The sequence below is a fragment of the Phoxinus phoxinus genome (genome assembly GCF_949152265.1).
Source record: "Phoxinus phoxinus genome assembly, chromosome: 8".
Classification (NCBI taxonomy): Eukaryota; Metazoa; Chordata; class Actinopteri; order Cypriniformes; family Leuciscidae; genus Phoxinus; species Phoxinus phoxinus.
In genome coordinates this window covers 28,396,612-28,423,857 of record NC_136883.1, presented here as the reverse complement: position 1 = coordinate 28,423,857, position 27,246 = coordinate 28,396,612, and the positions used below count along the sequence as shown (strand labels likewise).

Genomic DNA, 27,246 nt, shown 5'->3' with positions numbered 1-27,246 from the left:
TGTGATATGAAGAGTATGAGCCAAGGAATTAGTGAATATAAACACTTACTATTATTATAAATTGTTCATGATTTATAACCAAAAATTCACAATTTATTAATTTTGTTTTCTCTATAGCGCCCCCAACAGTGCACGCGCATTTATACATAGACAGTATAAGAGGTTTTATACAGTCTATGATTTCTACATGTATTCCTTGGGGTGCGCGTTTCATACAGTCCAAATTTCTAATTTGTACCATTTACAGATCCGTACATCCGTTCTAAGACAAAAAAAAATAAATAATAATAATAATAATAGGATCCAGACAAAACAGCAGCGTTTCAAACACGTCGTAATGGCCCTTTGTTAATTAAATCCGTGTCAATATCTATGATTGCAGCCATTTTATTGTAAAGCTGATGTAAGATTCCCAAGCACGAGGTTATACCGGTACACCCCTAAAAATCAGCTTGTGGGCGCCGTAGTGGCTTGTACCACTGTAATGTGGTGGGGGTGGGGGTCCGATTTAAAATGATTTTCAAACATAAAAAACCCCCACTTTAAACCAAAATGAAGTGTTGTCATATTATTTGATCTGTTTAAAGAATTGATGTTGATAGTCTACATAAGACACGCCTATTTTAGTTCTTCGGGGAACACAAATCAGTTTCCTCCCCAATCTCGTGTGGGACGGACGACACTGATACAGTAGACAGAGCATCTGCGCCTCCTGCATCACATTTACATCAGATTGTACATGAGATGTCCAAACCATCGAACATAAACCGTCTTTAGGTCGAAACAGCTCTTTTCAAAACCTTAACTCGTTTCCTTTTGATTCGTTATAAGGTAAGATTGTTTTATTTTTCTATTCGATTGTGCTTATTTGACATAGAGATGAGAGAACGGCTGCGCAATCACATCCAGTGTGTATGATGAAACCTCGCACATGGGTGACAGTAAATTCGGGCGGGGTGTAAAAATGAAGTTCTTTACAAATGTATATTGTATTTCATTCGTAAATAATAAGTGTTATTCGCATGAGCGTAATTGTCTATTTCAGTCAGTGTTTTTTCCTAAAATAAGCGGAATTTAAATTGGATCTATACGTGTACACAATGGCCTTCGCTAATGACAAAAAAATATTTACTTTAGCCTATAATGTTGACATCCTATGCATATAGATTTCATGACCTTATTTTAACGATGTTTTTTTGTGTGTGTTTTTTTTTAGCTAATTTTAAAAGATTTTAGAGAATATAGGCGAAATTCTTTAAGAGATCTTACTGTAAATTAAATAACGAAGAGGCCAAAATGTGTTCAGCTGGATGCTGATTTATAAAAAGGTGCAGCCTTGAAAGAAATCTGTAAATCACATGAGCTTCGACCGATATCGGCCCAGCAGCATCATTCACATTGTACACTCGTGGTTTAGTATACAATGTACAAAACCAGAGGTTTTCAGCCACAAAAGATTTAATAGCGTGATTATTATTTTCCATGTTACTGTCCATCTATTGCAAATCCGCTCTTCAAACCTTTATTCTGGGGCGGTGCGACCACGTGACCACAGAAGGCGCGCTCTTGTCTGTTTGGGTTCGTATGCAAATGAACCGACCTCGTGCTATGAAGTGGAGCTTAAATTATTTAGATGCGAAATATGATCGTGTTCCAAACGATTCGGTTGGTTTAAATGACGTTTGATATCAGATGGAAGCTGTGATGCGAGTCATGGTTTACTCACAGCCTCCTGCTATTGAAAACACTGTATTGTGCTTTATTTACGTTTGTGCATTAGCGAATTTGCTGTTACTAGAATGAATGCGAAATTAAAAGTACCCTCTATGTTCTTTATCTATTTTTTCGCTAAACGCAATGCTTAAACTGTCCCAACTTAATGAGATATTCTGGGAATTACACCTGTTTCTGTGATATGCAGTCAGTGGAGAAAAATAAAGATTTGTGTGATCTGCCTGATGTCAAACAATAGGTTATTGCTACAAAAATATTACATTTGTAAGTCATCTTTTTTTAAGGACATTTAACATGCAAATAAGTGTCACATTGCATCAGGGGAACTAAGCTGTCTAGTTTCTGTTCTTTGTTTTTGTATCTAATAGGAAGCCTGTACCGTGAAAATGAGAAGATAAACATTTCATCAACCCACACTTTTCTTTCTGTTGACTAATTCCCTCTCTCTGACCTACATCTGCCCTTTTGAACAAAACCTACCCTGACGAAAAAGGATTTCCTAGAATCTCTCCCTCCCCATCGCCAAAAAAGACATTTTCAAATGCCCAAAAACAGCAAAACCGTCAAGAGAGAGATTGACGATGACGATGTTACGGAATCTGTCAAAGATTTGCTCTCCAATGAAGATAGCTGTGAGGACTCTTTCAAAAAGAGCTCTCTAATGGTAGGAGATGTTCCTCAGAATAAGGAGCGGGATGTTGAAGAGGGCTCAGAGGAAGAGGAGGAGGAAGAGGAGGAGAGACCCGCCTGGAGCAGCAAGCTCCAGTACATCCTCGCCCAGGTGGGCTTCTCAGTGGGCCTGGGCAACGTCTGGAGGTTCCCATATTTGTGCCAGAAAAACGGTGGTGGTAGGTTATGCATTTAAGCAAAATATATTTTTAATAAGGAGTGTAAATCCAATTAAATGTCTCAAAATTACCATTATGAATTTAAGAGCTTACAAAGGTGTCCCACTATTTTCCTTTTTTGTTTATAACGAATATCCTGTCAGTATACCATCATACTGAATTGCAGTAGGCTACCTTTCTCTTAGGAAAGGTACATTTATGCACACACACAGGTTTGTTTTGCTATACTTGTGAGGACATTCCATAGGCGTTATGGTTTTTATACTGTCCAAACTATATTCTATCCCCCTACACTAACCCTACCCATCACAGAAAACTTTATGCATTTTTACATTTTTAATCAAACACTGTTTAGTATGTTTTTTAAGCCATTTGACATCGAAATGTCCTCATAAATCACGTTGTAATAGCAGTGTAATAATACCCACGTCATTATGCAAAATTCTGTCCTCATAAATCACAAAAACAAACACACACACACACACACACATACACACACAGAGACAATTGAATGAAGAATCTTTTGAGAGTCTGTGGACCGAGAATTGAATCTGAAACCTTTTCAGTTCTGTAACACAATCTTCTATCAATTACAGACTATTGCAGAATATTTTTTTAATTGTGAGAACCCTTGTGGTTCCCCTCAAAATTTATATGAATGGAAGTCAATAAACCATTGTTTTTATAATGCAAACCTTTTAAACAAAACCTAATTTCCAAAACTTGACAACCTAAAGTCAGACATATGTCTGACACCTCATTTGCAAGTTCTCGTTATGCATTTCCTGGACGTGTCTGCAGGAAACACGAGTCTCGGTGCCAGAGGTCTTTCTATGAAAATACACACGATTATGAGAAATGAATGGCATTTTGAGGCATAATATTACAACTAATCAAAGAAAAATTTTGTCAAAATAAACAAAGATCTGCCAAAGATCATCCATATAAATACACTATATGGACAAAAGTATTGAGACAGACCTCTTAATTACTGAATTAATCTGTTTCAATCAGACCCATTGCCACAGGTATATAAAATCAAGCACCTATCCGTGCAGTTTGCCTTTACAATAATTTGTGAAACAAATGGTTCATTCTGAAGAGCTCAGTGAATTATAGCATGGTACTGTGATAGGATGCCACCTTTGCAATAAGTCAAGTTTGTGAAATTTAATTCCTGCTAGATAGGCCCTATTCCATGGTCAACTGTAAGTGGTATAATTGGAAAGTGGAAGCATTTAGGAACAGAAGCAACTCAGCTACAAAGCAGAAGACCACATAAAGTCACAGAGCGGGGTCACCAAATGCTGAGGTACATGGTGTGTAAAAGTTGCCAACGCTCTGCAGATTCCATAGCAAAAACTGTGTGGCGGGAGCTTCATGGAATGGGTTTCCATGGTTGAGCAGCTTGTCTCATATCACAAAGTGCAATGTCAAGCGTCGGATGGAGTGGGGTAAAGCACGCCTCCACAGGACTCTGGAGCAGTGGAAACATGTTCTTGGGAGTGGCGAATCACGCCTCTCTGTCTGGCAGTCTGATGGGCGAGACTGGGTTCGTCAGATGCCAGTAGACCGCTACCTGTCTGACTGCACTGTGCCAAGTGTAAACGTTAGTGGAGGGTAGATAATGGTATGGGGCTGTTTTTCAGGGGTTAGGCTAGGCCCCTTACTTCCAGTGAAGGGAAATCTTAATGCTTCAGCATACCAAGACATTTTGGACAATGCTATGCTTCCAACTTTATGGGAATGAGTTTTTTTTGGTGTTTTTTCAACAGAGATTGCGAGCCAACACTTCTCGTCATGGGTGTAAATTTCATCAGCAGTTGGGAGGGACAACACTAGTTGTTTAAATATGGGTTAGGTTCATCACATGGTCATATTAATTATTAAATTATCTGCCATCCTCCACATAGTATTTTAGGTTTCGTCTGGGACAGAGGACGTCTCTTACTTTGATATTCAGCAAGCCCACTGATCTGCCCACGGATCTCCAGAAGTGTGGAAACTGTTGTAGCTGCAAAGGGGGAGACCAACTCAATATGAATGTCTATGTATTTAGAATGCAATGTCATTACAGTCCCTGTTAGTGTAATGGTCAGGTGTCCCAATACTTTTGTTCATATCGTGTATATCAATCAATAAAAACGAATTAGAAATAGTTGTTTGAGTGAGATATCTATGTTCTCACATCAGTCAGCCATGGCATTGAAATGAAACGTTTAGCATGTTACAGGATAATCACAGGTTATATTACCCATCTGTGATTATACAAAGCTGTTTAATGTCAAGAGAAAGCAGATTACAGCTTCTTACCCTAGTCTCCCTGAGAGCAATGACATACAGAAGATTACTCATGTCTCTCTCTTTGTTCTCCTTATGTCATTTGCAAAAGACACTTTCAGAGTTAGTGAATGATTTCTGTATCAGAAAGAAAGACAGACGAGAAAGATCATTTTATACAAGGAATTCTCTTAATTTATTCTGTTGTAGGAAACTATTGTGTTTGTATACACACTTGTACAGTTTGACCAATTTTCTGTCTAACTGCATGAGAATTTGACCACAACCCTGCCGTGTCTTACTACTTACTCCAGGTTATAATAAGTGAGTGTGACCACCCTGCTGTGCAGATCTGTAATTAGATTAAATAGGCCACCGTGTGTGGGCTGTCTCTGTCTTTGCCAGGGCAGAGCAACCACAACACCGCACCATCTACAGTATGTGCCATCAATGACAGCATATGTTGTCCTCAAAGAAACACACCTACTGTATGACGTTTTGCTGCCCCAGTCTGCCAGATGTCATCTTACGCGCAACCCGTGGTGTCATACATTTTTAAACAAGTTTCTCGCAGCGCACCAATCTGACCTACATTAAAACTTAAACAAAATGCAAGATCTAAATACCCCTATTGCATGGCTACAATAAGGCTGCTATAAATGTAATGATAAAACATTAAAATCGGTCACCTTTTTCATTGCCTGGGTCAGGCACTCCAGAAATTGGATTACGTATGACAAAGGGAATCGATGCAAAATGGCTCAAAATTCTTAATGACATTTCATGATATCCCAAAGCCTGTACTGTATAGTTGCCATTTAACAAAATAGACAGGTTGAAGTAGATCTTACAAACCAAGCTGTTATTAAATAAAATATACTGCCGTTTACAGAACATACAGTACTTACTGTCTCGTTTAATTTTTGTAAATGACTCTGTAGTTTATGTTTCCAATTAGATTCATGTCTCTAAATATACCAGATGGTGGTGTCTAAAATCAAACTTATCTGTTATTCTCAGTAGGTTTCTGTGTTAAAGCACATGACTGCAACATGTTGGAAGAGCAGCAGACCTACAGGACTCTCAAAGCAATGCCATTGTATTGAAGTTGTTCCCCATAAGGCACTGGGGGAAGGAATGTTCTAACCTGTGCCATTGGCAATGCTTGAACAGTTTTGAAATGTCAGTCTCGTCCTTCTTTGGCTCTCTGTAGTGAGAGTTTAATTCAAGAGAGAAAATATTTGCAGATAATAACAGTGGGTTAACCAGTTCTTTCATATTTTATAAAAAAAAATGTTAGATTGTACCAGTGTTGTTACAAAACTAAAACTATTAAGCATTTAAAAACTGTCTTAAAATAAAGCTGAAATTAAACAAAATGTAAATAAATGGAATAAATAAGTTGAATCATTAAAAGTGAAATAAAAGTAAATTAAAGCTAAATAATACTAAAACAAAAGAACATAACTAAATTACTTAAACTGAAATGAAAATATAAAAATAAAAGCTAATTCAAAATATTAATAAATAGGCTTACTATATAAATAATACCAAAATAACATTGGATTAGACACAAAACAAACAAATTTAGCATTAAAAATAACCATAAATCAAGAAACAACAAACTAATAAATGAATGGATAGATAAATAAATAAATCGGCATAAAACCAGGAAAAAAACTATCAATACAGTGTAAAATACATAACATTAAAAACTATTTTATTTTAGATACATGACACCAATAATGGCAGTTTAAGAATGATCAAACATTGGCCTTGAAGAATGTTTGATTACAATGGGTAATTGCTTTAATTACATTTACATACTGTCACTTGTAACATGTATATACTGTATCTGTCATACTGTATATCCCAAGTCCTGCGTATAACAGTGTGGGAGTTTGGTTCCAAAATAAATAGGGCTATAACCAGTTCTCCTCTTTGTAGGAGCGTATCTGGTTCCCTACTTCATTCTGCTGGTGGTGATAGGAATTCCCCTCTTCTTCCTGGAGCTAGCAGTGGGCCAGCGCATCCGACGGGGGAGTATCGGGGTGTGGAACTACATCAGTCCACGCCTGGGTGGCATCGGCTTCGCCAGCTGTTTGGTGAATATCAGTGCTTTCATGTAGACATACGTTATTTTAAGTGCACTGTATAAAAAGAACCAAAGACGGACACTGTCTTTGCTCAGGGTGACTAATTAAACCTTTTAAAGACTTGGGGAGATGGAGTAGAGGGTGTAGCTCATACATTTAACTGCATTCTCTCTAATTGCAGGTGTGCTTTTTTGTGGCGCTCTACTACAATGTCATCATCAGCTGGAGTCTCTTCTACTTCTCGCAGTCCTTCCAGCATCCTCTTCCTTGGCACGAGTGTCCCCTGGTCAAAAACAAAACGAATACATGTAAGAAGACCGAATACATTCAATATATGACATACTGTAGACAGAACCAATAGATTTTGATATACTGAATAACTTTTCGATTGAATCTTATAATGCTGTACACGATTTTAAGTTTGATGTTTTTGTGTAGATATTGAACCAGAGTGTGAGAAAAGTTCAGCTACTACGTTCTACTGGTATCGTGTGGCCCTGGATATCTCCGATTCCATCTCTGAGAGTGGAGGACTTAACTGGAAGATGACTTTGTGCCTGTTGGTTGCTTGGACCATGGTGTGTCTTGCTATGATGAAGGGTATCCAGTCTTCTGGAAAGGTAAGAAAAGTGTTTTGTATTTTTGTTCTAGGAAAGTCTGCCTTTAGTCAAGGAATAAAGTCAGCCAAGACCTCAAGGGATGTCTTAAAAGTAGCACAGAGAGAAACACTGACCCTCAGACTGATCCTTCCTATATCAATGAGAACCATCGGCCTCTCATGTGATCCATGATTGCATAACTTTGTGAAACGTAATGCAGTGTCCATACGGATGAAAGCAAATGTGGAACTCTGACATCAGTGAGCTTTTGACCCGGTTCCCTTTTGACAGCTGATTTTCAAGTCATGTGGGTATTAAAACCCCCTAAAGAAGTTAAAACAACATATTGAGGGGTTTTCATTTTTTAAAGGCATCCATCATCATAGTGCATATGTAAAAAGAATAGGTAAGGTATTTTTCAATAATTCAATGGCCCGGAGTCAATTATTCTGGTTAAACTACAGTTACCACATCTCAAAACATTGTTCAGATTATGTATTTCCTGACAAATGTTTGAAATACATAATCAGAACAATGTTTTGAGATTGTCGCTTAGGTGTAGGACCAATTTCTTAAGCATCTAATCCTAAAACTCATTTGCTAATTCCAAATGTCACTTTAGAGCTGGTAACAGAGGCTTCAGCCACTGATAGGAGACTAATGCAGTTATTAATGCAGTTACCGCAGAGAGAGAGAGAGAGAGAGAGAGATCGTAGAGTATATGCGTCTCTCTCAACAGTGTTTGGCAGCAGCATCTCAACTGCAAGTTTATCTGCTACAAGAACAGTGCCGTTATTACCTCACAAGTGAGAAATTTCATGTAGCTTAAGTTTTTTAATTTTTCTGATTAAATCGTCATAGTCAATCAATTGCTGATGTTTGAGTGGGAGAAAAAGCGGGAGAAAGAGAGTATGTACTTTCCGTACATACTGAAACAAAACAAAAAAACATGCTCATCCACAATTCTTGCTGTTGTGGGCTGTAAGGACCATTAAAATATCTGAAATCATTTGGTGAAGTGATATGGAACTGTAATGCGGTCAAGACCTGCCTGGAATTACTCTAGCCGTGTGTTTCCCTGAAAATAATTGCACACCTTAGAACGTTCGTCAACCAATCAGATTCAAGCATTCAACATACCACTATTATAAATATAATTAATTACATACACAACGTTTAAATATCTACAAATTTTTTTTCTTACAGAGTGCACTAAATTGATGTTTGCTCATGATAGATCATCTATAGAGGTTTCTGAACAGCAGTTAAAGTTGGTATGAAACGAAAGTGTCAGAGTGAAACACCTTCTCGAACAAGAATAAATGTAGGGTGGGACTTGATTTTGTCCATCAGCAATTGATTGGCTCGTTGGATGGTTGTGGTTTGCTATTGCTGTGATCTCATGTGAGTGGCAGATTTTCCCGCCCAAACGCCATCAGAGAAAAGAAGAAGGGAAGTTAAAGATTATAAGGGCACATCAATACAAAAAATAAATAATAATAATAATGATGTGAACGGATAAATCATTTAGAGTTAATAAATACAGCAATATTCCATATAAAAAGAGGAAATGTCCATTTTGGTTTCATGGTGACTTCAATATATTGCCAGTTAAGGGGACAGCCATCCCTTCTACTGTGTAAGTGTGGCCCCTCAGTCAGTAAGGATATTATAGTATGGGATATATATGCTATACTCTGAAGGGGATAAAGACCGTCTTTGAAGCCTAATCTAGGATTTACCTCACAAAAGAATACCAATCTCATTCAACATTCCTACAAAAGCGTGTTTCACACACACACAAAAAATCCTAGTGATTTTTTTTCTTCTTCTTTGTCATTTTGTGTGCACAAAAGCATGGCAGTGCTGGTTGCCATGGTTTTATGTGCACCATCCCTATTCACAGTTCTGTGGCACTGTACCCAGTAACCTTACTCAACTACAATTATTGGTGTTTGAGGATACTGTACTGTATAATTAGAGTTGTGTCTGCAGGAAGAAGGATAGATTTATTTAGAAGGATCTTCGTATAACCTTTTTGATGCTTCACTTTTGGGGAACCACAAAGACATGTCTTTTAATCTTCTAAGTTGTGGGATAGTTAAAGTTAAGACTTTACACTATAAGACTGGCCCGCCCTTGATGAATCAGAGATGAGTCAGTATAGCCTTTTGAGCATTATGGTCATACAGTATGTACAGTAAGTCATTAATGCCATCAACAAAGGCCGTTTTGTTTACTTCAAAAGGTCATTTAAATTAATATATGACTGCACACGTTTTCATGTCAGAGCATGGTGCTAGTAATGCCAAGGTCATGGATTTGAATCCCAGGGAATGCATTAACTGATTAAATGTATAACCTCAATGCAATGCAAGTTCCTAAAATACACATTAAAAATTAAACCAAATTTAAATGTGTCCATAAAATAATTTATGGATATGCTTTAAGGATTAAGTTAAGTATTAATCATTAAGTCCTCAAATTATGGTTCTTGTAAAATCGAAAATTATTAAATTATGTTTGGGGTGTGACTTTATGACTGTACTCAACTCATAAAGAGAACCAACGTTCCCATTGCCGCAAGGTTTTGAGTCACACCAGTGTTATTGTAGTATTTTTGTTTTAGATTTAGTACTGTAGATTTAGTTTTATTTAAAAATTACAACACTGAGTCACACATGATCTCATTGTTGGCAAAAATGGAAGATATACAACTCAACAGTTCCTTCTCTTTTGATGTACATGTTTAGAGCAAAGCCTTTGGTTACAACATCCCTCGACAAACCGCAATCAGTATCATCATCTCAGTTCTGTAGATGACTATCCATGTACTGTCAGGATAAGCACTAGACACTTACGACTAGGCTTTGTTCAAACAGTCAGCAAAAATAGTTCTGACTCAAATTCGTTCAGTTGTATTCTGAATGGCATAATACCACATGAAACCCAGATATTACAAACTAGATCAAAACCAAAACCATTTGTCAGATTTCTGGAAATATGCTTCAGTCTGATTGGACTGGCCATGCAGGCTGGCATTTAACATCACACACAAAGTGTCTGCAGCTGTGTCTCAATTCACTCATTTACAGTCACATGTTGCATTCAGGCCTGCTATAGATGCCTTAACTACACCATCTGGCTTAAAGAAAGCATCTATCTTCATTAACGTTCATTCAAAATGAGCTGTGTATTGTAATAAAATATTTTTTTCATTGTAGTGTTTCAACAAATGCATCTGATTTCTTCTTTTGTAAAATGACGGACTGTCTAGGTTTGAAAAATTAACTAAAAGTCCCCCTGTAGTCAATCATTTTATCCCTTAAAACTCATCTGTGATCACCAAAATTACATATTTAAGCATTTTTCCTTGTTAAAATGTTCATGCCTTAAAATAACTTGAATGTAACTCTTCACCCTTGCCTCATTTAGTACACGCGTTTATATGAATATGTAAATGAGCCCCGCCTCCACTCACTCGCACCAGCTCAAAGATCCACTCGTTGATCACGCATTGACTTGATTGGTTACAAGGTATTTTGTGGCGTCAGAAACACCGGCGATTTCAAACCGCATTTTTTGAGACCTTTGGTTCACTGCAGTTTTAAGAAAAAAAATACTCAGTAATGGTGTTGACTTATGAATTTACACATGGTTTGTCTTAAAGCATATTAAAAACACCACATAGACTTATAGACAATATTAAAACCTTGATTTTCACCACAGGGGGACTTCAAAGGTTTGGAAAACAAACCAGAATCGGGTGCTCTATTAAAAAAAGCCTTACAGTCGATTCATAGTTTGTCAGCCCCTTATGTGCAGAAAATGATCTTACAGCTTAAGAAACACTAGCATTCAATTTTACATTGACATTATTTGATAATCTGTTTATGTCTGACTGCAGGTGATGTACTTCAGCTCTCTGTTCCCCTATGTGGTGCTTATTTGTTTCCTGGTTCGTGCTTTCCTACTCAAAGGTTCTATAGACGGCATCATCCACATGTTCACCCCGAAGGTAAGACGCTGTGTATGTGTGAGCAGATGACACATTATCACAATGGTTAGACCAATTTACTCTACATGCCCTGGTTCACACTGCAGCAATTAATCCAATTTATTGAGAATTACCGTAATCATCCATAACTAATTCCCATGTGTATCACTCGTCTCAGTTCGGTGAAGACCAGTAGATGTATCTATGGAAACAATACCCTAGCCAGATTTCCCAGCATGCATTTGTGATGTGACTCGGCAGAAGTGAATTAAATCTTCCATCAGCACACACTGAAATGCAGCAGACTGTCTAATTGTGCCAGCTATTTTACATAATATCCATCCAACACACAGACACAAGATGTGGTCACATTTTCTCCTCAGTGCAGAGGGCTGTCAATGTGTCCCTTGTTGAGTTATATGTCGCTTCAGAGTCTTATCAGAGGGTGGTTTGTGTAACACACAATTAAATGATAGTACGTAGCCAAAGCTTTAGATTTGTACTGCTTCTGTTTCACACACAATGGTAATTACCGTAGTACAGAGCCATTACAATCACTGCTTTTCTTTTTTATATAAAATCCTATATTTAACAAGGTTTTTAGATCTGTTTTTACATTTATGTTATCAAGGGTGCAATTCAGTAGTTAAAAAGGCTGGTATTATTCTATTTATATTTAATGGGATAGTTCACCCTAAAATGAATATTCTGTCATAATTTACTCTCCTGTTGTATTTTACTCCAAACCTTGCATAAATGCATTTCTTTATTCGGCGGAATACACACAAATATGTTTTGAAAAATGTTGGTTATCAAACAGTTTTGGTGACTACTGACATCCATTATATGGCAAAAAAAAAAGCCAGTTTTATTTACAGTTTTTTCCAGTTTCCAGTAAATTTTAGTGCTTCAACTTAATCTTATTTCAGGTAGTTACTGAGGCATTATTTTAACATTTTCTAAGTTTCAATCAATTTAAATGATCCATCTAATATTTATTTATTTATTATTTTTGCTTTATTTCAATTAACACAAATGTTTTAGTTAATGATAATAACCTTGATAAGTCAAATAGCTTTGGAACGATACAAGTGGGAGTAAATGATGAAAGAATTTCCCTTTAAGTGTGTGTATGACTGAAGGTAATTATTTAATATGATCATATGTTCAAATATGTAGTGTAGCCCAATGTAAAGTAGAAATCGATGTATATATCAGCCTGGATGGTTAAAAATATTTGTCCATTTTTATGTTTTCAGATATTCAAAATAAGGTATATCGCTGTGCATGATTTAGCATGTGACAAATAATACACTACACTATCTTCTTACAGCTGGAAATCATGCTGGAGCCCAAAGTGTGGCGTGAAGCTGCCACGCAGGTCTTTTTTGCCCTGGGTCTTGGTTTCGGTGGTGTTATCGCCTTCTCCAGCTACAACAAGCGAGACAACAACTGCCACTTCGATGCTGTGCTGGTCTCCTTCATTAACTTCTTCACCTCAGTGTTGGCCACTCTAGTAGTGTTCGCTGTGCTGGGCTTCAAAGCCAACATCATGATTGACAAATGTGTGGAAATGTAAGTTCAAAACCAATTAACCATGAGAAGCAGTTTAGTAGCAAGTTCCAAATATTATTCAAATGAATTTACAGTCCATAAGTGTCATCAAACTGCATACAGGCCCAATGACCGGTAGTTGAATTTCTTGTTTTAATGTATCTTAGGAACACAAAGAAGATCATTGATTTCCTTGGCAAAGAGATTAATCCAAGCTTGATCCCACACCATATTAACTTCAGTAATGTTAGCCCAGAGGACTACCAGCAAATGACCAGCATTATCCAGGGCGTGATGGAAAACGATTACCCACGCCTAGGCTTAGACAACTGCGACATCAAAGAGGAGCTAAACAAGGTGAGGAGGAGCTTAAAGTAAACTGATACACCACGGGGAAACCTTAGAGACACACGGGGAAACCTTAGAGACAACTGATATGCACAAACTTTCCATGGAATTTAACCCTGCTGGTTAGGCTCTCTCTCCAGTCATGTTTTGAAAGTTAATACAACACAAGAGAGCACTCACTATCAAAAGTGTCATTTTAAAGCCCATAACCCATGCTTCACAGCTATTAGAAAATCTGACAAACTAACTACTAAGTTACTTTTTATGGAAATGAATGTGTTGTTACTTATGCGTTACTTTTTCCTCACCTGTTTTTTACAAAAAAAAAGAAAAGAAAAAAATGGTTAGCAAATGTAAAGGCCCTTTATGTGGATGCTTTTTTCCACCACAGACTAAAACATTTTAAAAGATAATTCATGATTTTTTTCCTCAGAATTGCAAGTTTATGTCTCATTATTGTGACTTTATAACTCGTCACTGCGAGTTTATATCACGCAATTCTGAGAATATGAGGCAGAATTGTGAGATAAAAAGTTGCAATTACCTTCCTTTTTTTTTCTGTGTAGAGTAGAGGGCGCTGCTCAAACAAACCTTTCAGCTGTGAAATATAAATATTAAATATATATTTAAAATACATTCCTTGAAAATTATATAAATGTTTTCTAAAATTAAATGAATTTAAACTAGATTTTTTTTCTCAGAAATCCTTATTTGTAATTGACACATAAACAGAGGATATATAAATACGTTTATGACCAAAATAAAGAAAACTGCAGAGGAAGTACTTTAGTGACCTTTAGTGTGTAGGAGATCAAGAGCTACTGCATGATGAAACAAAAGGAAATAAATGCGGTACGTGTTGGCTGAGGTGATGCCATAATCATCAGATTAAACCACATTCACACCTGCAAGAACCGTCATAGACCGCAGCCTTCTAGAATATGAGGCTCTTTCTTTACACAGGCACATTTCCTCCCGCATCTTTTGATGTGTTTCGTTTTACCCAAATCTATTTTTGTAAGTTTCTGCTTGCTTCGAGGTAAACCCTCTAAAACATGTTGAATTATTCATGCAGAGACCTCAAGCCTAAAATACAGCATTTTAACAGTACAGAATAAACAGATGTATGTACATTATCGCTATAGCAGTAATCTAATATTAAAATCTTGACATTAAAAATTTAAAAAGTGATCAAATATATCTGAGGAAAATACAAGTTATGTTTGCCTGTGCAAAACAAGCTGCCATGATACAAGTCAAGCCTAATCTTACACTTGTCTTTTTATTTATATGTTGTTCACATGTTTTTGAAGGCATGCTAGAATCCTACCTTTACCTTTTCTCTCACAGGCGGTGCAGGGCACAGGCTTGGCCTTTATCGCTTTCACTGAAGCCATGACCCATTTCCCAGCCTCACCGTTTTGGTCTGTGATGTTCTTCCTTATGTTGGTCAATCTGGGACTGGGCAGCATGTTCGGCACTATCCAGGGCATCCTTACCCCCATTGTGGACACCTTCAAAGTACGGAAGGAATACCTCACAGGTCAGTCAATGCCAAAAAAAAAAAAAACATGACTCTGCAATATAGAGAGAAGAAAACATTTATACTTCATAGTTTCAAGAATATAATGGATCATGATCTGTCTCTGATAGATTTGCCTTTTTAGCTGAACTATTCCTTTAAATCACAACAAACATTATCATCAATGTTGAAAAAAAGTTGTTCTGCTTAATATTTTTGTGGAAATCGTGATAATTTGTTTTCCTTAATCTTTCAAATATAAATATTTTGTAACATTATAAATGTATTCACTGTCACTTTTGATAAAACTAATGCATCTTTTTTACTTTTACTTTGACTTTAACAGTAGGCTATACTGCATGGCTTTAATTGACATTTAATCAGATTAAACCTAAATCATTTCACGTAAGTTTATCCACGTAACGTTAAAGGTTTCTTTTGATAAAGTAACGATTTCTGTTCAGAAAACTAGCGTAACTTATCGGCCTGACAGAGACACATTTCCGAACGTTACTTCCGCTACTCACAAAGGTCAATAATGCCCACCCATTAGACAGTATATAAAAGTGCCCACCCACAGACGCAGAAAATCGCGTTACATTTATGAGCATAATAACTCTTATGAGCTTTCATAAAATACTGAGAGGATAACATCGTACCCCTTCCCATTTCCAGTTTAACTAACGTTATCCTTTTGATTTCTAATACACATTGTTGCTCTCTGCTTTCTTTACAGTTGGTTGCTGTGTACTTGCCTTCTTTATTGGTTTAATATTTGTCCAGCGATCTGGGAACTACTTTGTGGCCATGTTTGACGATTATTCTGCCACACTACCCCTGCTCATTGTTGTTCTTCTGGAGAACATTGCTGTGGCCTGGGTCTACGGCACCGACAAGTATGTTGCAAACTCAGCCTCTATTAGAGAGCTTACAGCGCCCTCTGGTGGCCTGATGAGCGACGTATTTATATCAAGAGAATTTATCAACACTACATAAACTACATTTATTCATTCAAATTCATGTTTAATATGGTCTTTTACTACCTTAAGACATTTTTAATTATAATTATGTAATCATAAAAGAATAGATTGCTTTCACAACCCAATTCAATGACACAAACTACTACTTTCAATTGATTGTGGCGTTGACTGATTAAATCATCTGGATTGAAAAAAGGCCTGCAGCAATTTGAAAGTCTGAGATATCTGAAGAAGATATTTTAAAAATGTTTTGAGTTTAAAATATGGACATGTATTTGTGGTTTTGCTCAGAGAACATACTGTACAGACTATTCATACTTTGTTTTTGTTTTGTTAATTTTACTTTTTTTATTAGAACTATTTAAAATATTTAAGACTAAATTTTAAACATAACTAATTAATAGACATTTAAGATACCGAATACTGAGCTTCATTTTGATGTGACAAGTATTTGTTGTCATCTTTATATATGAAATTCAAGTTTGTTACGGTTACAAGCAATGAAAAATAAATGTAGTTATAATAATATTGTAATTATAATTAAATTTTAAGTGTCCGGAGAGAATTGGTTTGGGGATTTATTTTAGTTAGATTAAACCATCAAAATATAAGGAAAATATTTGATTATTTTTAAGCATTTTAAAAACGAGAGAAGAACTAAACACTAAACTAGGTTTTATCTGACAAAATTATTTAGCAAAAAATGCCAACTGCAGTTAGTGTAGCAGCAACTCTAAGCTAATTTGCTTGGACATTGATGCCTCTCTCTCTCTTCTGTGGGTTTATTCAGGTTCTTTGAGGATCTGAAGGACATGCTTGGTTTCACTCCATACCGCTTCTATTACTATATGTGGAAGTTTGTCACACCAGTGCTGCTGCTGGGTCTTCTGGCCGCAAGTCTCATTCAGCTGGGACTGTCGCCACCTAGTTACAGCGCATGGAACCAGCAACTGGTGGGTACACTTTAATACTTAAGATACAATAATGTTTTGAACTTGGCCATCATTTTTTTTAAGACATTTTTTTATTCAGAGAGGTACCGGTACAGATTCCATACAGATTATTTCACCTATAAGTGTTCTATTTTTTCTTGATAAAAAAAAAGTAAAAACTTCAAAAATCACAAGGGTGTATTGATCTATTTTATGCTATATAATAAACATATCTTGAGCTTGTGTTAACCACAGACATTATTTTAGGCATTTATTGAAAAGATCATTAGCAGTGTCTGAAATCACATTCTGTCTTGAATAAGTACTTATTTTAAATAAGTACTGGTACTTACTCTACGTCTACGACCGCTAAAAAGTTATGTTCTAGATACTAGTGTGTAGTATGAATGTAATCCGGATATATTGCGTTCAATGTGTCATGTGATGTTGTCAACATCATGTGACCTTTCAGTGTCACTTGCGTCCCTAGCATTCACAAATCCTCTCCCGTGGCCTCATGGGATTGTAAAGTGTCCATCGTATTTAACTTCAAAATCCCGCTGGAAGAAGTAGGTCATCCGGGTACTTTTTGGGCCTTTTCAAATACCCACACTTGGCCACTTGAGAGCGTGTGCACGCGACAGGAAGTAAGTGTGCAAGACTGTCCCATGTCTAAAAAAATGACAAAGCGCAGAGCCCTTAGTGCACACTAACACACACTATCTTAAATACCGCGTCAGACCTGTATTCAAGGATAAGCGTATCCCATCATGCACAATGTTCGTGAAATCGCATTTTTTGCAACACATTAGTGTCCTATTTGCACACCTCACATTTGCAGTCTTCACGCCTACTTGAACACTTGGGCCAAATACAGGAAATACGTCATGCTAGTAGACAAGTGGTCAAGTGCAAAAACCTCAAGTGTGGGTATTTGGAAAACCCCTTTGCCTACTTTTTTGAGTCTTATGAATTCAGTCATTCTACTCTTGTCACATACTGTTTTTCACTTACTATACAGTAGGGAAGTATGAGATTTGGGAAACAACAATTTACTTCAGAATAAATGGAATTGGAAGTGCTAAAATGGCCTATCAAAAACATCATCCCTGCAGCACTCTATAGCCGCCTTTACACATCACAGCGACCATGTCAAAATCAAATTCAGTTTTATTGTCATTTAAAAATCACTTTAAAGTAGTTTTCTGGAAAAATACTTAGCATTTACACAATTTTACAATATCACAATATTACAGACAATAAATCAACATGAGGTATAATAAATGTGGGAGCATAGCACCTGCAAAAAAATGCATGTAAAAAATAAAATGTACATCTTGCATTCACCATAAATTAAATAAAACAAAAAAATAATTAAATAAAACAATCCCCAAAAAAATATTAACGTTTTTTTTATCAAAAAACTCATGCTCACTAAAGCTGCATGTATTTGATAAAAAAATACAGTAAAAACAGTAATATTGTGAAAAATTATTACAATTTAAAAGAACTGTTTTCTATTTTAAAATGTCATTTTTTCCTGTGATGGCAAAGCTGTATTTTTAGGAGCCATTACTCCAGTCTTCAGTGTCACATGATCCTTCAGAAATCATTCTAATACGCTGCTGATTACTTAATACAATAACTATAGCAAACCTGTAACAATGATAAAGTGGATTGTGCATCTTATTACAGTAATTGTCCGTTTTAAAAAGCTTAAGGTAAGGACTTTTATTGGTGTGACTAGTGCAATTTGAGCATTAATCTATGTGACTATTGAGATAAGTTAGTGCCATTGCTTTCCAGAAAAGTGACTGAAAAGAAATGATGTGTTTCTTTAAGCCCAGGTCGTTCTAAGGTTTTCAATGGCACAGTTTTACCACAGGATTAAAGTGGAATTATTCCCATGCCGGAATAATCCAATTGCTGTGTCTGTTCTCAGGCTCAAGAACAGACTCTCAGCTATCCGCCCTGGGGCCTGGCTGTCTGCATCTCACTGGTGGTCACCGCCATCCTCCCTGTGCCTGTGGTTTTCATTCTGCGCTGTCTGAACATCATCGACGAGAACGCAGGAGGCCTGTCCACCGTCTCCTACAAAAAGGGCCGCATTATAAAAGACACCGCTTGTAGGAGCAGAGAAGAGGATGAAGATGACGCAAGTCTTCTCAACACGAAGACGCCGAGCGAAGCCCCATCGCCCATGCCGGCCAACTACCGTAAGCAGAACGGCCCTGCTTCAAGTGCAGACGTCGCGCTCAACGGTAGCTGCAGCACTGGATACACAATGCCCAATATTACAGACATTCCGGACATGCCCGAATCTGATTTGTGAAGACCTGTCCAGTGTCATCTGTAACTGTGAGGACCACCGTCAGTTCATTTACCCTGTAAGAAGAACCTCTTCATCTTCAAGTTCCAGCACTTCAGATGTCAATCACCCGAGTAACCAATCACAATCAAGCTTATACTCTTTGCTTCGAACCGCTCTCTTCCATCCACACTGGTCCAGAACATTTCTAAAGCCTGGTTACACAGACAGGGCTTAGATTAAGCCAGGATTAGGCCTTAGTTCAATTAGGACATTTAAGTAGCTTTTATAAACGCGCCCTAGAAAAAAAACATTACTGGTGTGCATCTTGAGACAAAACACTCGCACTAACATACTTTTAGATATGTCAGTGCAACTTGCTTTACTTAAAACAGCTCAAACATGCATTTTAGTCTGGGACTAGCTTAAGCCTCGTCTGTGAAACCAGGGGTAATTGTATTATATGTGTAGCTAGCGCTAACGCACCCCTACCCTTTTCCCGATCCATTGCCCCAACTGCTTACGCGCACTTACCCGACTATCTAGGGGCCTGTAGGCCCTGGTTTATGCTCTACTGTAGAATGGCTATTTGTAAAAACAGATAATGTTGCAAGGCAGGGCAGTTACTGTCCACAAAAAAAGAGATTAGAAGCAGCTTAGCAGCTGTTGAAAAGACTAGAATGTAAATGTATGCGTAAAACGTGGAAAACATGCAATACGTTTTATTTTGGATGTAATTAAATCATTGTGTATGGATTGCATTTAATACAACCCTAACTCATTGTTCGAAAAAATGTGTGCCTAATCAATCCTAAAAATGTTAATAGAATACAAGGAGTGAATGTTGTACATAAGGTATTCTGGTATTCTGTAAATATATTATGAATACATTTATTCTAATATAGTTTGGAATACAGATCATGTTTTTTGGTAAGAAGTGCTTAAAAATCCAGTACGCTGACTTTTTTTGTTTGTTTATACGTTTGCTGATGTGCTATCATTGTAAGGAGTCTCGATACTCCTCCCTCTTCCTGTATATATTTTTCATGAATTTGCTCAATGACGCAGTATTTTCTTTTTCAGTATTGAGATTAAAAGATAAAGGATTCAGACACACTTTTGTGCTTAACTACTTTGTTGCACTTCACAACAACATGACCATGATCGAAACTGTACATGGACAAATATTAAGGATGCACCAATATTAAAATTCTGCCTGATATATATACGAGTAACATTCCAGTGTTGGCCATTATGGATAAATTATCAACTTATAAATATAAATTTTTATTATGCATCTTTTTAAAAAAAAATCAACCTTAAACCTTAGCCCTTGTTTAAATTAAAAGGTTTAACAACATAGGTGGGTTTAAAACATCTTTATTGTCCATTTTGATTTGTTCTGTCATTGGAAGGTCATTTTCAACAATAAAAATCTCAAAACAGGTAGTGTCTAAAATCATTATCTGACATAATTATAAAATAAACGTTAAAACCTGGTGTTACAATCACACAAGGATTAAAATAAACCTTGGCTAAAAAGCAAATGAGTGTATTTGTCATCTTTTTTTACTTTTCCCTGAATAATTTCATCTCCACACGCTTCTTTAAAACGAAAACATCTGAAAGCTAAGAGCAGTGCAAACACATCAATCATACCGCTACTCTGTCATTTAAGCAGAGATGATATTGAAAGATTCCTAGATTTCTTATTACTTTCATGACACATCTTTAAGTGTTAAGGTCTACAATTGGGCGGCCTTAGCAAAGCCCACTCGGTTACTCTCTCGATCAAACACGGTGTAGTACTGCCCTATGAACACATCACCCAGAATCCACAGTGGTCCAGCGGGGGGTGGGATATCCAGACCCATGAATCCACTCAGACAGATGTCCTTTCCACCCTGGCTTTCCTGTAAACACACATTAAGAGAATCTTTAGAATGTCTTTGTCATACATAAGAATCACTTCAGTGTTTTGCTTTGACTGGCTACAAGCTGCATGTGATTTAAAAGAAACACCATGCACATGTTTTTATTCTGACTCAGGCAGGACTTTTTCCTCAAACAACACCTCGATTTCACAGTTCTGCTAATGCAAAGTATCACATCAAAACAACAGCACTGAGGTGACAAAACAAGACTTACCTTGAGTATGTACTGTTCTCCAGTCAGAGAGTAAGTCTTTCCACCCAGGACGAATGAGACGGTGGGGAGTGTGGGCACCTTCTTACAGTCAACCATGTACTACAGAGGAAACGGGTTTAGTAAGAGAACGTTATCAAAATGTTAGATTTTCCAACACTATTAAAAACAACACACTAAGCATGCATGCTTTGTTCACAATAGTCTTTTTAAAATATATAAATATTAATAAAAAAATCTATTAAAAAAAATGTAGTTATAAAGTTGAGTCAGTATGATATATATAAAAAAATAAACACTTTTATTCAGCAAGGAAGCATTAAATTGGTCAAAAGTTACAGTAAAGAAATGTATACAATTACAGAATATTTACATTCAATTAAAAGGTTTTTTTACGTTCTATTGATCAAAAATATATTTTTTTTCACAAAATGTTTTTTTTTTTTTTTTTACGTTTTTTAATATTGATAATAAGAAATGTTTCCTGAGTACCAAATCAGCATATTATAATGTTTTCTGAAGGATCATGTGACCCTAAAGACTGGAGTAATGAAGAAAATCTGAAAATTCTGATTTACAATCAAAGGAATTGATTTCCTATTTTAAAGATTTTAAAATAGAAAAAAAATAGTAATGATATTTCACAATAACACTGTTCTTACTGTATTTTTGCTCAAATAAATGCAGCCTAAGTGAGAATAAGATAATTCTTACTGACCCCAATCTTTTGAACAGTAGTCTGTGTTTGTATTAAGAATATATATGTTAAAATAAAATATTTTATAGTATCTTAATAGATCGTTATTAAGAATAGATAGATAGTTAATTGTGTCACAAAGCTTCAGTGATGTATAATATAAATATTTAAAGTTGCAGCACCTCTCCTTGGATTAGAGGGATTGCTCCTATAGCTTTCTGCAGGGCTTTGACCTCAGCGGCGGGGCCGGTGATCAGGGACGTCCCACTGTCCACGATGGCTTCACATCCTCCTTTACACAGAGTCAGCTCGCTGCCAATGCTCATGCTACACACATAAACAGAGAACTGTTAACACTACATTATTGTTATAGTGATCTTCTGCATTGGTGGTTCAGTGGTAGAATTCCTGCCTATCACATGACAGACCAGTATATTACACATGCATGCATGCCATTTTTCATATACAGGTGAAACTCGGAAAAATTAGCTTACAGCTTATGAAAACCTTTTCACAATACTCTAATTTTGAATTTGGGGTTTTCATAAGCTGCGAGCCATAATCATCCAAATTATAACAAATAAAGGCTCACTTTGCATGTAATGAGTCTATATATTAGTTTCACCTTTTAAGTTGAATTACTAAGAAATAAATGAACTTTTGCACGATATTCAAATTCGAGTTTCACCTGTAAATGTCAAATCTGCTAAACTCAAGTTCAAACATAAATGAACAAACTGTGCTTAAAAGATTTTTATGATAAAGGGAAGAAATTACCATATTTAAAGCTCTATCTATAACCTAACAATTTCAAGCTGATTTGAGTGAAAGAAAGAAAAAAAGACCACTTAACAGTGGACAGTTTGTGCACTTAAAATGTGATTCCCACACAGAGAAATGCATGATGGAAAGGCTTAAAAAGCCATAAAGTTTGAAATGAGATACTCTCTTGCCTAAAAATAAACCATTTCCCAACTCTTGATTTCTAAACATAGATTTGTATAAATCAACTAAATGACCACTGCACTACACAGAAGCCAAAAATCTCTCACCCATCCATGTGAATCTGCCAATAGGCCTGTCTGCTGATGTCCACATAGTTAAAGTCTCCAGTGTAATATTTGGAGTCTGTGCCTCCAAGGAGCAACTCACCACCAGGTTGGGTGTCAGGGTTTCTGTCGCACAAATAAAACGGGGACATCCAAAACAATCAGCCCAAATGTTTCAACTGCATTTAATATACGTTTATGACAGACTGACATGTAACTATGTGCTTATTTTATAAACATCTGGAATAAACCAGGATGGCCTACATAAATTAATTTACCTGTTTAGGTAGAAAGAGAAAATATTTTTCTCCACTTTCTTCTGGCTCATCATCATATCAAACACAGGAGGAACCCCATCTACGGAAATGCGAGGGTAGGCCATGCCGAGAATACCATCGAACTTGGCAGCGATGAAGGCCACTCCAGGCTGTTTGATAGCCTCTCCAAATATCTGCTTCTCAACCGCAATATCCCCAACCTGAAAGAGAAGTAACAGATCGGTTTCCTGCCTTCACCGTTTCTGGTGACAAAAAAATGGTCAGACTTGTTACTTGTAGATTCCTACCGTGCATGTGTCCTGGCTGAGATACCCAGACAAGCTTCCGGATCCATACTGTATGGCAAATTCAGTCCCGTTCTTCACATAGGTGCTTGACTTGCCCCCGTTGTACTTGTGATGAAGCACTACAGGTTTAAAAAAAATAAATACTGAAGTTGCAATAGTCTTCTTCTCTATTGTGACATATATCCGAGTGAAATGGCTTCTCGAAACAAGAAAAACAGTAGTGTGGAACTGGATTTTATCCATCAGGAATTGATCGGCTCATTGGATGGTTGTGGTTTGCTAGAGAGTGCAACAGTTGGGTTCAGTTCCATAAGAAAAAACTCCATTAATTTTCTCCATAGGGAAATCAAAAACTGATTTTTTTTACAGTAACCTATAAACCTTTAAAGACAGCCTTACTGTGAACTACGAGGTTGATAGCATTTGCTTCTGTTGAAGCCGTCAGCCACATTATTTCTACTTAAAATAATGGTTCAACAGTGGAATTTGTGGTTAAAAACTACATTACCCATGATGCTGTACAGAAAATTCCACCATTCAGAGTGTTTATATTTCTCCATTGTTTTTAATTCGATTATGCTGTTCGCAATGCTTCATGGGATTGTAGTTCTTTCTCTCACTAAAGCCATTACGTACATAGTCTTGAACCTCTATTTTTGTCCAATTTCCAAATATACAGATACAGACCTTTGTTGAAATGTAGTGATACAATCTCTAAAAAGTTCTTGTTCAGATTACAGGAACCAACTAGCTACCACTAAAAAGATGTCACTGACAAACTTGAGCAACATTTGGCCACAGTGAAATAACTTCTTGTTTCTTGAAGAATTCATTTAGAATTGATTGTTAATCATTTAAGGACTTACAGCAAGCGATATCAGTCAGGGAACAGTGGACCGAGGGCACCCACAGGTTGGAGGATCCAGTGTCAAACACTACAGTGAAGGTCTGGACAGGAGTGCCAAGCCCGATCTCTCCATAGTACTGAGCCTGTAAACAAAAAATTCATTCAAAATTCAGCACCACAACAGTCTGTAAACAAAATTCAGCACCACAACATTCTGTAGACCTAAAAAAAAAATACAATTTACAATTTGTTTACAATTACTAGGTCACCCGAAAAAACAAAAATGTATGCATATATTGAAGCAATTTGCTTATATTATGCAACTATTGAAGATTTCAGTTCCACTGTGAATTGAAAATCTCAAAATTGAATAAGAAAAATGCAATAAATGTAAATTTTTAATAGTTACTGATTTACAGATATTCTAATGTATTATTACTTGAACTAAAAATCTACAAATGCCAAAGTTTTTTTTTTTACGGATGTAATTGAGATAAGATAAGATTAAAAAAACTGGAAATTTTTAGGCCAAAATTTTTTTTTGAATCATAATGCACATCTCCCATATGTCACTCAAAAAATTAATGTGATCTTTTACCCTTAAGATCTCTATTGTGATATCCCTATAAACCTTTAAAGACAGCCTTACTGTGAACTACGAGGTTGATTACACAATAGTAATTGCATCAATTACTTAAGATCAGCTGTTCATTGCCAAAGAGGATTGTTGTGCCCTACTGTGGTAAAGTCATTGTAACGGAAACATGACAAACAAACTCATGACCAGTTGTCAATCACACCATCAGCTGTCCATCACAGCTTATGACAGGAAGCAGACAAGCACATTGTGGTGAATAAAGATGACAGAACAAGTTTCAAGTTCACTTTTTCCTACAGCTAGTCACGTTCCACCATGCCGACATAGTGGTATTTACTAATCATATGATATGACTCGGCAAAAGGACTGTGTGCTAAACTATAACAACTGCTTGTCTTCATTCTTGCTACTTCCTGGATGTACAGCTTTGTGCAACCTCTGCCGTTTAAAAGAGACATTCACATGCCTCTGACGTCAAATTAATTCATTAGTGATCTTCAGAAAAAACAACAGGCCAAATAGAGATGTTTGGTAAATGATTTCACATTAAGTAGAGTCAATGGATTAATGTGCATGAGCAAAACGGCCTACACAGGAAATGATGTAAACAAGCAATACTCACATCCAGGTAGTTCTTGAGGGTTTCTGGAGTAGGACCATTACTAGCTGGGAAGCCCAGGTTGTATTTCAGGGGCACAGAACCAGCCACAAGCTCCTCCACAGCTCTGCCAGAGTCGCTCAGTGTCCGTCTGATGGAACGGAACTTCTTTAGAGGAATCCTGGAGAGAAACGGACACATTTGGATTTACTAAACTGCACACGGTTATCTTGCGGTCATAACCACATCACCTGCAGCAAACTACAAACATTCTCATGCTAAACGCAAGTCAAGGCTCCTTTCCACCCACTTTATCATGATGAACACAAGTTAGAACTTTTAAGTTGTGCAAGAACCCAATGGATCACTATACTTACAATCAACCATGCCAAGTTATACAAGTACTTTAAAAATGAATTAGTTGCATCAGTTATGGCTAACAAATAAAATTATATCTTTGCACGTGTATAACAATATGTGATGCAGTAAAAGCATGTGTTTTGGACTTTGATAAGGCGGTGAGTACTAAACCTCAGTATGTGTGTCCCTGAAAGATAAATTAGGTCAATTTATAAACATTCGAGTTAAATACAATAACAAAACAAAGGCCTTCCACCATAAGGACTAAAATAAAGTCATTGATGACCACGTGATTTAAGCATTATTCACTTGTTTTTCAGTCATGTGGGTGAGATTTATCAGCTTCAGTGCACTAAACGGGATTTCTAAAGGTTTGAACTTTAAAGGGCCCTTCATATTGGTCTAAACAGCTCCTAGTTTCTGCTGAATCACAAACGAGCACGACCAGCTTCGTTGTCTAGTGGGAGACCCGTAACGACCTCTGGGTCTTTGTGATCGTCTGCACAAAGGATTGTGTCTGTAAAACCTGGTGAGCAGACTAACGTTACCTAGACAGCATTTTTACACGTTTAAAATTATATAGAGACACTAATTACGTCTTAAGAGACAACTACAATCATTTTAATTAACTGGATACAATAGTAACGTTATTTAAACAAACTAGTAAGTGCAGGTAACGTGAATGAACTACAATTGTGTTGTTGTTATTGATAAGTTTGTTTGTTCGTTCGACCTTACCGAACAAGCGCGTCGGACGTCCACAAAAAGGCAGCAGCTAGCAGCACACAGACGATTCTCATGTTGGCGAGTCGTCGGGATCTGTTAACGCATCTGAGGAGTAACGTTAGTGTCTGTCTGTTGAGAGTGTGTTGTTGTGTGATCTGATATAAGACAAACGGCTGCAGTCAGCTGACGTGATGGTGCTGCCAAGCAACTTTTGCTCACCGTCATGTGATGATGCATTGAAGAACGTCAAGGCTGCGCTCGATTCTGCGCATTTAGAATTTGAATAAAGGCTCTGAGGATATGTTTCTTAGACACGGACGTGAGAAGATTAAACTACTGGTGATTAATCTGTCGACTCTTTGACCGGAATAAATGTAATTAGATCAAATTAATCACATTTTAATTTGGTCGAATATGTTAAATACCTAAATATATTTAGCCTATATATAGTAAATATACTTTA

The 27,246-nt window shown here is 36.8% G+C and overlaps 2 protein-coding genes and 1 long non-coding RNA gene across 3 annotated transcripts; 1 reads left to right on the top strand and 2 right to left on the bottom strand.

Moving 5' to 3' along the window:
- Positions 1-659: 659 nt before the first annotated feature.
- Positions 660-20,309, top strand: slc6a15 (solute carrier family 6 member 15). The gene is made up of 12 exons (XM_079621076.1): positions 660-831; positions 2,103-2,582; positions 6,810-6,967; positions 7,140-7,266; positions 7,397-7,578; positions 11,465-11,575; positions 12,888-13,129; positions 13,276-13,465; positions 14,807-14,999; positions 15,715-15,874; positions 16,749-16,911; positions 18,833-20,309. The coding sequence occupies exons 2-12, from the start codon at positions 2,276-2,278 to the stop codon at positions 19,220-19,222; spliced, it is 2,223 nt and encodes a 740-aa protein (XP_079477202.1). The 5' UTR covers positions 660-831; positions 2,103-2,275; the 3' UTR covers positions 19,223-20,309.
- Positions 6,568-15,868, bottom strand: LOC307003024. The gene is made up of 3 exons (XR_013798608.1): positions 15,734-15,868; positions 14,793-14,970; positions 6,568-7,241 (listed from the first exon to the last, which is right to left on the bottom strand). It is a non-coding gene; the product is annotated as an uncharacterized lncRNA (long non-coding RNA).
- Positions 20,310-20,562: 253 nt separating the features above from the next.
- On the bottom strand, positions 20,563-27,043 carry ctsd (cathepsin D). Its single transcript, XM_079621077.1, has 9 exons — positions 26,796-27,043; positions 25,722-25,878; positions 24,521-24,644; positions 23,655-23,773; positions 23,368-23,567; positions 23,093-23,215; positions 22,223-22,367; positions 21,347-21,445; positions 20,563-21,111 (listed from the first exon to the last, which is right to left on the bottom strand). The coding sequence occupies exons 1-9, from the start codon at positions 26,855-26,857 to the stop codon at positions 20,944-20,946; spliced, it is 1,197 nt and encodes a 398-aa protein (XP_079477203.1). The 5' UTR covers positions 26,858-27,043; the 3' UTR covers positions 20,563-20,943.
- Between the last annotated feature and the right edge of the window lie 203 nt (positions 27,044-27,246).

What these genes read in the sequence shown, in the direction of transcription:
- slc6a15 (XM_079621076.1), top strand. Translation starts at nt 2,276, where the DNA reads ATGCCCAAAAACAGCAAAACCGTCAAGAGAGAGATTGACGATGACGAT. An exon ending in TCGGCTTCGCCAGCTGTTTG is followed by an intron (nt 6,968 to 7,139) that starts GTGAATATCAGT and finishes CTCTAATTGCAG; the next exon opens with GTGTGCTTTTTTGTGGCGCT. An exon ending in TCCACATGTTCACCCCGAAG is followed by an intron (nt 11,576 to 12,887) that starts GTAAGACGCTGT and finishes ATCTTCTTACAG; the next exon opens with CTGGAAATCATGCTGGAGCC.
- ctsd (XM_079621077.1), bottom strand. Translation starts at nt 26,857, where the DNA reads ATGAGAATCGTCTGTGTGCTGCTAGCTGCTGCCTTTTTGTGGACGTCC. An exon ending in TTCTCTTTCTACCTAAACAG is followed by an intron (nt 23,216 to 23,367) that starts GTAAATTAATTT and finishes TTTGTGCGACAG; the next exon opens with AAACCCTGACACCCAACCTG. An exon ending in GAGAACAGTACATACTCAAG is followed by an intron (nt 21,112 to 21,346) that starts GTAAGTCTTGTT and finishes GTGTGTTTACAG; the next exon opens with GAAAGCCAGGGTGGAAAGGA.